This window comes from Akebia trifoliata, chromosome 7, assembly GCF_017979445.1.
Source record: "Akebia trifoliata isolate Shusen 1 chromosome 7, ASM1797944v1, whole genome shotgun sequence".
Taxonomy (NCBI): Eukaryota; Viridiplantae; Streptophyta; class Magnoliopsida; order Ranunculales; family Lardizabalaceae; genus Akebia; species Akebia trifoliata.
In genome coordinates this window covers 177,521-189,266 of record NC_141381.1, presented here as the reverse complement: position 1 = coordinate 189,266, position 11,746 = coordinate 177,521, and the positions used below count along the sequence as shown (strand labels likewise).

Here is an 11,746-nt window from a genome sequence, read left to right as displayed (position 1 = left end):
CTTTATGTGTTTACTCAACATAATGATGTAGTCAACTTTTCATTGAAGTGATAACAAATCCTACACTAAAGATTGACACCTTGTTATAAATTTGGAATATGGAAAAAATGTGATTCGTGAAAAATTCGAGTTCTATTTGATTCTAGATTGTAAAAATCCGATTTAAAATTCAGTTAAAAATTTGGTAAATGGTAAATATGTGGCATGTGCTTCATACGTGTATTATCCGTCTCATTTCAAAAAATCGAAAACCAAAAATCGATAATATGATAGTGATGTTAATAGTGATGGTAATGATGAAATTGGTGATGGTAACACTGATTTTAGTGATAGTGAGGGCATTGAGATTATTGTTCCATTGGTTTATAAAAAAAGATCAAAGTCAAAAGACAAATCATCAATTTAAAAAATTAAGGTGTAATCTCAAATAAATGTAGAGAACCATGTCATTATTTATTTATTTAAATAAAAATGACATTTGCCACATAAATAGGTGGTTCCTCCAAAATTTTGAAGCAATGCCACTTCAAAGTCAACTTGTGCTACACGTCACAACTTATAAGTTTATACTTTGCAACATACAAATTATAGTAGCATATATTTTTTTCTCCGAGTTTTTTTTCAATTTGTAAAAATCGTAAAAAAACATATTTTACTCTTTTTAAACTTAAAATGCATTAATTATTGAAAATAGTTCAATAATCAGGAGAATAATACTTTCATTGACAAAAAAAAATGAAAAATTCATGAATTTTTCAAGAATTAAGTGGGAGATTGCTAACAAGGGAATGACATATACCCTTTTAAAATGAAATCCAAGAAATGAAATTGAGATAATTGCATTGTTTTATGTTTTTAAATGAATCCTCCACGGTCTACTATTTCATGACTAAGGGACAATTTGAGGACAAAGGGGCGATCACTATAAATAATTATTGGTAAACAAGTTCCAATTTTGAGTGTTTGTGTGTACGGGTTGAGTTGATCCGAAATGCCAATAATAAACTGATGCAGCAATTCCATAATCAAGTAATCCCCAAACGATCGTTATTTTTATGGAATTTGAAGATTAAGGCATCTATAAGAGATGGGTTCTTCACTGAATCTCTCAAAATCTACTCTTCCATGCTTAACTCTGGTTTTCATGGCAACAATTACACTTTCCCTTTGGCCTTAAAGGCTTGCGCCAAACTTGGTTTCATACGGCACGGCACAATGATCCATGCCCATGCCTTGCTAATGGGATTCCAAGGACACCTCTTTGTGCAAACAGCTTTGATCGATATGTACTCAAAATGCTCCAATTTGTCTGCTTCTCGGCATTTGTTCGATGAAATGTCCGTTAGAAGCTTAGTTTCTTGGAATTCAATGATTTCTGCCTACTGCAAGGATTTTCGGATCGAGGAATCATTCGGTCTCTTGAAACAAATGCGAGTTCTTGGTTTGTCACCAAGCTCTAGCACGCTAGTAAGCATTGTGTCGGGTTGTTGGGCTCTTCGACAAGGCTTATCGATTCACTGTTATGCGATTAAACTTGGGTTAACGTCAGATTTGCTTCTTTTAAATACTCTTATCAGTATGTATGGGCAGTTTTATCAAACTGAAGCTGCTCACACCTTGTTTCATACCATGGCTGAGAAATCAATTGTCTCCTGGACGGCAATTATAGGTGGGTATGTGAATATTGGTGATATTGGTGAATCATTCGATCTTTTCAACCAAATGCGACGAGAACAAGTTTGTCTCGATTCAGTCGTATTAATAATTCTCTGTTCCGGTTGTGCCAACTTAGGGAGATTGTTAATAGCTTCTTCTGTTCATGCTCTCATAGTCAAAAGTGGATATGATAACAATGACTCAATTGAGAACTCACTTGTGACATTGTACGCAAAATGTGGTGACATCATATCTGCTCGAACGATTTTTGATCTTGTGCATGAGAAAAGCACATTTTTATGGACATCAATGATCAGTGGGTATGCTCAATTCGGGTTTGCCAATGAAGCAATAAATTTATTTAAATATTTGTTGACAACAACCACTAGACCAAATGAAATAACATTGGCTACCGTGCTTTCAGCTTGTACTGATCTGGGGTCACTGGACTTAGGAAGAGAAGTCGATGAGTACATTAGGTTGAACAGTTTAGGGTTTGATTTGCGTGTTCAGACCTCATTAATTCACATGTACTGCAAATGTGGAAACGTAGAAAAGGCAAAGGAAGTCTTTGACAAGTTTCCCAATAAGGATTTAGCTATGTGGAGTTCCATGATAAATGGTTATGCAATCCATGGGATGGGTGAAGAAGCTCTTGCTCTCTTCCGACAGATGCAAAAACAAGAAGGAATTAAACCGGATGCAGTTGTTTTCACTGGAGTATTATTGGCTTGTAGCCATTCTGGCTTGGTAGAAGATGGGTTGGAGTGTTTCCAAATTATGCAGAGAGATTTTGGGATAGTACCAAGTATTGAACATTATTCGTCCTTGGTTGATCTTCTCGGCAGAGCTGGTTACTTGAACTTGGCTTTAAAAACCATTGAAGAGATGCCTCTGCAAGCACAAGCTCGAGCTTGGGTTCCATTACTTAGTGCATGTAGAACCCACCACAACGTTCAGATAGGGGAGTTCGTGGCTAAGCGGTTGTTTGATTTGGAGCCTCAGGACACCAGCAATTATATATTAATGGCTAACATTTATGCTTCTCAAGGGAAGTGGAAGGAGGCAGCAACAATGAGAAGGTTGTTGAATGGGAGAGGATTGGTGAAGGAACCTGGGAGGAGCCAAATTGAGGTCGATAGTTCTTGCAATGTTTTAGTCATTCGAGATGGATCTCACCATCAATAAATCAATCTATGGAAAGTGAGAAGGGTTTACTGCTGAACATAGGGAAGATGGGTATGTTGCACAAATAGAGATGGTGATGCATGACTTGGAGAACAAAGAGGATGCTCTGAGGGTTCACAGTGAGGGACTGACTTTAGAATTTCGTCTGCTTAGTACTGAGCCGTGTTCGATTTTGAGGATCATGAATAACCTTTGGACTTATCATTGGCAATCGCCTAATTGTGATAAATGGCCACAAGTTCCACCAGTTTGGGACTGGCTCATACTCATTTTTGGTCATGCAGTGTGGTATGCTATTTGGGGACAACCTGATACATCCATGGTTTTGAAAATCATTCACATTCGTGTACAAGATGTCATAACCGAGCCACCCTCATTTCTTCTTGTTCCAGGTTCAAAGATTTGCAGAAAAATAGTCATCTCATTCCGAGACAATGAGATAACTCGTCCAAGTCATCTCAGTATATTTCATGAACGAGACCAAACGATGGATCATCATGAGTGTGCCACTACCTCAGCTTCCACTTGTGGTAGAGCTCAAATAGAGGAGACTTTGTATATCCATTGTTCGCTCACAAATACAAATGACAATTCAAAGTGATGAAATAAGAGGAAAGTACAAATGGACATATATGATTTGAAATTACTGCCTCAGACAGACATGTTTTTAATCGATAATTGTTGATTTAATTCCCTGGTCTATTATTCTGAGAATCTTATGAAATTTTGTGATTATGGAGAGAAGAGGGAAATTTTGATCAAGTTCCTCAAGGGATCAAGACAAGTTCACATTAAATAAAATCATTTTAACTCAAACAATTAATCAAAAAATAATAAATTATCTTAAATCCAAGAGAACACACAAGATGAACAAGCAAGTAATTCTAATGGGACCCTCCAAAAAACATTATTTTAATGGGAGCTTTTTTTAAAAAAATAAGCTATTTTTAGATTGAGTCGTGATGAATGCACGCGGTCTTGATCAACGGCTGACATGGCAAAGGCACAGAACCATAGATCATTTCATTAGGATACATAGGAAAAATGATGTGAGGTTCTATGGCCTTGCCATGTCATCCGCGTACCCAACTGCATACCTAGATCGTGTGCACTCATCATTGTTCTTTTAGATTAGGGTGCTACCATCCACTTGTGATGTGCACAACTAGTCCCTTAAAAAATGCTTTCACTTTACCTAAATAATTTAAAAGAGTTATTATTTTAAAAAAATATGATAAAAAAGAAAATTACTATTAGCACCCCAACTTTTACTTATAACACCCTAATTCTTAAGTTATTTATCACACCCTAATTAAAGGTTAAATCATATCATTCAAACATTACAAAAGTTTAATTCAAGTTATTACTTTAACATTACAAAGCGTTATAACACGTTGAAACAACTTCAACAGTTGTTTACAATTATGATTAGAACCATACAATAAAATCTTAAATCTAACAATTAGAAAAAAAATAATAATAATAAAAAAATGACTAATGATAAATTGATGTGGCAAAACATACGTGGTTTGTACGCTGCTGACATGGCAAGGGCATAAAACCATTGATCCGGTTTCTGCCCTTGCCATGTCAGCCGTGTATGTTCTGTCGCGTCAATTTATCACAGCTCAAAAAAAAAAAAAAAATAGGGGAGAGTTTTTATTGGCACCCTAAATTTTACTTATTCTCAACTATTGACTTTTCCTTTTTTTTTTCAGTAAATTACTATTTCGTGTGTTGAATAAGGAAAAATTTCAATTCCAATGCATTGTTTATTCATTTTTTTGGTAAGTCTAAGATTTTTATTGAATGAAATACAATAAAGGTGAGCATGAAAAGGTACAAAAACTAATAAAATAAAATAAAATAAAAATAAGAATGAAGGAATAGAAAGAACCCCCAAATTACACCACAATGCTACACACCCAAACAAGAACAATGCATTGCTTTATTTTTACTCCCAAATCATGTTTTCCAACGAGTTCTTCACTTCTATAATCGGTGTTAAAAAAATCCTAGGGGTTGGCTTAGTGGCAAGCCGAGCCTTGATAAACTCCTCAAAAAGGGTAGGTCAAGTGTTTGAAACCCAACGAAGCTATGAGTTCCTTGGGGCCACCCTCCAGGGTTCAGTTGACCCTCGATTCAACTAGTTGCACGTAGGACCCTCCAAGGGGAAGGTGCGTGAGACCGTGGGATTAGTCTCACTTGAAGGGCGGGGATACTCACGATAAACAATAAATTAATAAATAATAATAATAATAATAATAATAATAATAATAATCGTCATTAAAAATATCAAGAGTATTTGACTTAAACATTTCTTGCAATCTCGCTAGTAATTTATCAACAACAGTGTTGATTATAAAAGTCACTTTAAAATTACTTATGATCTCCTTGTTAATTTATCAACAAGATTCTTGATTGCAAAAGTGACGATTTTGGTGGAAAACATGTTTTGGGAATTTACATGGAATTTTTCATAAGTTATGCACATTTACGAAAAATTCTCTATTTTTATTTATTTATTTTAGTTGAAGTGTGATAAGTGAAAATTGGGGCCAATATGGTTGTTGCTTAAATCCAACCCTTAGTGACCAGAGCATGGAGCAGGTGCGAGAGTAGGAAAACAAAAATGCCTAATTGAAAATATCTTAAGGTGCAGAATGCCTCCAAAGTGTTCTTATGTATTGCGTTATATATAATATATTCAAATATAAATTTTACTATTGTATATTTCATTTGCTTTAATTAATCCATCACTACATATTTTTTCTTGAAAAAACATATCTTTTATAATTTAAAATTAATAATTTTTTAAACATATTTTTCTAATAAATTCTTTACATGACTTCACCGTGGTCCATATTTGTTTATGATATTATTGTTTGAGAGCGTGAAGGATTGGGTCACTCCTAACTGTCTGGTACGTGCGAACTTGAAGTTGAAGTTGAAGTTGAAGTTGAAGTAAAATATATATATAATAAAATAAAAGTTGTAGAAGTGGATTGGAAGAAGAAAATGTCGTTAACAACAACCACTGCCATCACCTCCTTTCTCCTTCACACCAACTCTACCTTCCTTGCCTCACCAAATCCCTTATTTTTAAACCCTAGAATTCGAAATGGTCCTCCCAACCAAATTCCCAGACCTACAACAACAACAACTACTACTACTTCTAGGGTTTCTTCATCCAGTCTCATTCTCAATAATAGAGGTAGAAGAAGATCATGTAGGGCTACGGTTCCAAGAACCGTTGTTAGTTGCAGAAGGACTGAATCATCCGAAATGGACTCACTCCCATTAGATTGCGTCGGTACTGGCCTCGATGTCGAATCCGTCGTCTCTTCCCAAGAAGAAACCTCCTCCTCCGAAACAGATAATCTATTATTGAAGAAGTCAACTTTTGAAATCGGTGACAAAAATGAAGTATTATTGGACAACTTGGATTTCTCTAGTGGATTCTGGGATTTAGCTCTGTTGGTCTCTCCGTTCTTCTTCTGGGGGACGGCAATGGTCGCCATGAAGCAAGTGTTGCCCAAGGCCGGACCTTTCTTTGTGTCTGCCTTTCGGCTCATCCCTGCTGGACTCATACTTATAGGTTTTTCTACCTCTAGAGGGAGGAAACAACCTTCTGGAACTATGGCATGGGTTTCGATCATTCTATTTGGACTCGTCGATGCTACATGTTTTCAGGTGAAATTTTTAGATTTTTAGATTATTTTATCTGTAATCATTTAAGCATTTGTCTTTGTATTGCAAGTATTGAGATTCTTATCTTATGTGTCTCACATACACTTCTCATCGAAATTTTTTATCTATTAAGGTGTTTAAGTTTTGAACTAATTACTTGTATTTTTTATATTTTTGCTAATTTTGTTTTAACACTTGGGGGCAGGGTTTCCTTGCCGAAGGTTTGCAGAGGACATCCGCTGGTTTGGGAAGTGTACGTTCAATTCTTCACTGTTGTGGCGGTTAGAGTTTATTTTTGTTGCTTACAAAACAAGAAAGAAATAATGATTTACAAATTTCAACTTGGAGGAAACTTACATTATGCTACCCATTTTCAGAATTTATGACTATTAGCATTGCTCTGGCTTTTATATTGATGGACTTTTATGAACAAATCTAGTTGTTTTAATTTGACTAAATCTTATTACTCATTGGTCTCATTAGCTCAAATCTTACTTGATTTTTTTTTTTTTTTTTTCAAATGCAGGTGATAATTGATTCACAGCCCTTGACAGTAGCTGTGCTTGCAGCTCTTCTATTTGGTGAATCTATAGGGTTGGTTGGAGCTGCAGGGCTTGTGCTTGGTGTCGTAGGACTTCTACTTCTTGAGGTATATTTCTCACAAACAACAAGATTCTTCGATTTCTATCTTGTCTTTAAAAAGCCATTTGTTGGGGCCTTTGCCAAGAAAGGAATGAGTGTACCTTTGAAGGGACGGAAAAAAAAAACTCAAGATTTGATTTTGAGCATTCTTGGTTAGATGTTTTTCTGGTGTAAACAATTTAGGGAGTTCAGGGGCTTGTTTTGAGGATTTTTTGTTTCGTTGGGATTTAGTTTGTACTGAGAGAGAGTATCTTTTTTTTTTTTTTCCCTGTTGTTCCTTCTTGAGGACTCCATGTCCTCTTTTCAATAAAACTTTCATTTATCAAAAAAAGGAAAAAATATATATATACTTTACACAGGCAAGATACATAATAAATTTTGATTAGCTTGGAATTTGAAATTACTGTGTGGAAATATTGTAACCTTTGGGAAATGATGGAAACATGTTAGAAATGCTGGGAATATTATGGAAATATGCATTTAATTTTTAGGAAATGATATAACAAACATGAGTCATCCTCACAAATACATACTGAAAAAACGTTATTAAGGATAGTATGATCAATGAAATTCATGAGCATATAGATAAAATTTGGGGCCAAAAGCTGCAAGGTCTACATGCATATATGTTACGTTACATAAAAACAAAAAGATGAGTAAACTTAGGAATAGAAGGAAATTTGTTTGGGATGGTTTGGGAATGTTCAAAGAAGATCAACAGTTGAACCAATGAGAATGGGCATTTGGGTGCAAGTCGAGGGATTAAAAAGGCAAGAGGATGACATTGATGGAGGCAGTAAAAATTGATATAGAGAAACATGCCTTGGCTGAAGATATGGCTCATGATAGAGTTAAAGGGCGAAATACGATATACTTTGCCCACTCCAGAAATCGATATAAGGTGTAGACTTGATGATGATGACATTAAAACAAAACACAGATTCCTTATTTATAATCACGTGGGCCATCCATAAGTACTGATCATCTACATCCTGGTTAGGCATCTAATAAACTATCGTCCTATGTAGTTGCAGCACTGCACGTTCTAAACGACATAGTATTCCTGCATATTGTTTACAGGTTTATCAGGGTGGTGACATTTATTCTCCAGGTACCTGCAGTTTCTTTTGAAGGGGGTGATTTTTCACTTTGGGGAAGTGGGGAGTGGTGGATGCTTCTTGCTGCCCAAAGTATGGCAGTGGGCACGGTCATGGTTCGTTGGGTATCCAAGTACTGTGACCCTGTCATGGCAACTGGATGGGTATGTTATATCAACTTTTTAGTATTTTTTCTAATTCATGTCATGCAACATTTGTGGGCAAGTGTATATTTATTTATTGGGTTGGGATCCGTTGACTCCTATCAATAACTCATGAAGAACACACATGATCCCAACCCTTTAAACACAAAATCCAATGGTTGAGATTTATGAGTATCTTGATAACACAAATCTTGGAGATACTTATCCTGATGATCAATCTCAACCATTGGATTTTGCATTTAAACGGTTGGGATCATGTGTTTTTTTTCATGAGTCATTCTTAGGAGTCGAGGGATCTTGACCCTTATTTATTATATACATATATGTATTTTTTTCTGTATGCATGCATACAGATACATAGGACAATGGCATTTTCTGTACAAGGAAAATAACTTATCATTTATAGCATTAGTGGAGCTTGTGATCTTTTTGAAATGTTGATTTGTTAGGCTGTATGTTGTTCTCTGGGCCAAAATCATAGGTGCCTGGATATTTTTACTGCTATGCTATCACATAATTTCAAAATCATTTTTTTGGGGGGTTTCCAGAGGTCAAAGAAGAACTCTCTCTCTCTCAAAGTTTTGGATGGCTAGGATCTCCTATCAATACAATGTTTGGGCCACATGATCTCTTCCGTATGGCTTGTTGATTGAATGGTTGTCCATTGCATGTGCCACACGGTAACTACAATGGTTAATTGAAAAACTAATGTACTTATATTTTATCACAGCACATGGTTATTGGTGGGCTCCCTCTTTTGACGATTTCCGTACTTAATCACGATCCCGCTATTAGTGGGAGTCTGAAGGATCTTACTTCCAGTGATATCTTGGCACTCCTATATACATCGATCTTTGGAAGTGCCATCAGCTATGGTGTATTCTTTTACAATGCAACAAGAGGTCACTTTCATCTTCTTTTTCTTTTTCTTTTTCTATGATCTCCATTTTAGTTTTAGATGTTAGATTCATTCATCTATATGTTATCTGATCTATTCACTTTGTTTCTTTTTCATGATGGTTCAATAGTTTTGGTGCCCATAATGTGAGCATAAAAATTAATTAATTGCAGGCCTTTCTGGTAAGCCTCCAGCAGTGGTTAAAAACTCATTACTGGACATAGTAACCAACTCCGTTCGACGAGACTGAGTATGAAGTCTTTATTTAATTAAGGGGATGGCCTAATTGATATTTGACTTGCTCAACATTTTGAAATAACGGCTGAGTGTATTGATAATTTAGTTGAGTGGAACTTGGAAATTGGTGTCGATATCTATTGAAACAAAGGCACCACCTCTCTAAATGTTGGACACAGTATGGTCTATGGAATACATGTTAGGATGTACCCTTAGATGCACCTTAGCTGTCATCCACCAACATGTATTGAGGATTTTCTTTAGAGGGAAAATGTGATAGCCTCGGTCACTACTCTAGACATTGTACACATGTTCAGTTTATGATACTTCATTAATCAATATGCTAATGATTATAAACAACCAGAAAATAATTTTTTTATTTTTTATTATCAGATAATGCCTGCAAGTGGAAAGTATTATCTATTCCTTTATTTATTGTTCTTTGTTTTAATCTTAGGTCTGATTGTCGGTTATTGATGTTTTTACAGGCAGCTTGACAAAGCTCAGCTCCCTGACCTTTCTAACACCAATGTTTGCTTCAATTTTTGGGTAAGATTGTTGGATTCCTATACCTTCCAAAAAACAATCTATAGATTAAAATAAAAAAGGGGGGCGGGAGAACAAAGTCAGCTTTGTTCATTTATTATATCATGGAAATTCAAGAAAAGACCTCCAGGTGATTGGCTTATGGAAATTCAAGAAAAGACCTCCAGGTGATTGGCTTAGTGGTGAAACTATATGACACAGGTTTTGCTCCCTCTAGTCGTGTGTTCGAAACTAGGTGACCTCTTGATTTACCCTGTTGCACGTCTGGAAACTTCCATGGGGTTAGGGTGTGCAAACCGAAGGAGTTAGTCCATATCCCTCTGGGATGTGGGATACTTTACATTATCAACTACAACAATAACAAAAAAAAAAAAAAAAGAACAGAGTCAGCTTTGTTCATTTATTATATCATGGAAATTCAAGAAAAGACCTCCAAGTGATTGGTTCAGTGGTGAAACTATATGACACAGGTTTTGCTCCCTCTAGTCGTGTGTTCGAAACTGGGTGGTCTCTTGATTTACTTTGTTGCACGTTAGGAAACTTCCATAGGGTCGGGGTGTGTAAATCGTAGGAGTTAGTTCACATCCCTTTGGGATGTGGGATACTCTACATTATCAACTACAACAACAACAACAAAAAAGAAGAAAAGAACAGAGTTAGCCTTGTTCATTTATGATATCATGGAAATTCAAGAAAAGACTTCCCGATGATTGGCTCAGTGGTGAAATTATATGACACAGGTTTTACTCCCTCTAGTCGTGTATTCAAAACTGGGTGGCCTCTTGATTTATCTTGTTGCATGTTAGGAAACTTCCATGGGGTCGGGGTGTGCAAACCGTAGGAGGTAGTCCACATCTCTTTGGGATGTGGGATACTTTACGTTATCAACGACAACAAAAAAAAAAAAAAAAGAAGAAAAGACCTATAAAGGTCAAGTATGAATTTCAAACACATTCCTGATTGAATACTGGAGAAATAATGATGCTTCTTATCAATTTTTGTTTCTGCATTTTCTCTTAATAGTGTTGCTTGTTTATTTCTCTCAGGTTTTTATACCTTGGTGAGACATTCTCTCCTTTGCAACTGTTTGGGGCCTTTGTGACTTTGGTCGCTATTTACATGGTCAATTACCGTAGTAGTAGTATTGAATGAAGCATGCGGTCAAAGAGGTTGCAGCAAATCTATACATGGAGAAGAAGCAATGGGTTCAGAGCTACTGACTTGCATCTTCTTTGATAAGGAAAGCCTGAGCATGCTAATTGCTAGGTCCATGTTACTGAGTTGGCACTGTATGGGGCATATGTATATCAAAAGTAATATGTAAGAAAAGAGGGGGGAGGTAACAATATATGGCCATTACAATATTGGGGTTGAACAGTGTGAGCAGTGATCTAAAGGCTCATGCATGCATGCATGCATTGCAAGCTAATCCCCAAGCATTGATTGGGAACATTGCAGTGTACATAGTGGCTGATGTCCCATGTTAATTTTATGACAATCTTATGCGATGATGGATGTAGCTCTTTGTAATTGATTATTAATGGGTCCTATCGTGCAGGGAGGGAAAATTCACTGCCGCTCCCAGAAGCTTATTCTGGGGTTGTGTACTTGATCATCAACCCAGTGCA

General features: G+C 36.1%; 1 protein-coding gene and 1 pseudogene across 1 annotated transcript; both read left to right on the top strand.

Moving 5' to 3' along the window:
* Window positions 1-1,008: 1,008 nt before the first annotated feature.
* Window positions 1,009-2,844, top strand: LOC147397801 (pentatricopeptide repeat-containing protein DOT4, chloroplastic pseudogene; annotated as a pseudogene).
* A 2,983-nt stretch (window positions 2,845-5,827) lies between these two features.
* LOC147397800 (nodulin MtN21 /EamA-like transporter family protein) lies at window positions 5,828-11,637 on the top strand. Its single transcript, XM_086446809.1, has 7 exons — window positions 5,828-6,537; window positions 6,740-6,787; window positions 7,061-7,183; window positions 8,288-8,437; window positions 9,168-9,339; window positions 10,061-10,121; window positions 11,165-11,637. The coding sequence occupies exons 1-7, from the start codon at window positions 5,863-5,865 to the stop codon at window positions 11,268-11,270; spliced, it is 1,335 nt and encodes a 444-aa protein (XP_086302935.1). The 5' UTR covers window positions 5,828-5,862; the 3' UTR covers window positions 11,271-11,637.
* Window positions 11,638-11,746: the final 109 nt, after the last annotated feature.

Coding starts and splice junctions, on each gene's coding strand:
- LOC147397800 (XM_086446809.1), top strand. CDS start 5,863: ATGTCGTTAACAACAACCACTGCCATCACCTCCTTTCTCCTTCACACC. Junction 6,788..7,060: donor CATCCGCTGGTTTGGGAAGT/GTACGTTCAATT, acceptor TTTCAAATGCAG/GTGATAATTGATTCACAGCC. Junction 7,184..8,287: donor TAGGACTTCTACTTCTTGAG/GTATATTTCTCA, acceptor TTTATTCTCCAG/GTACCTGCAGTTTCTTTTGA.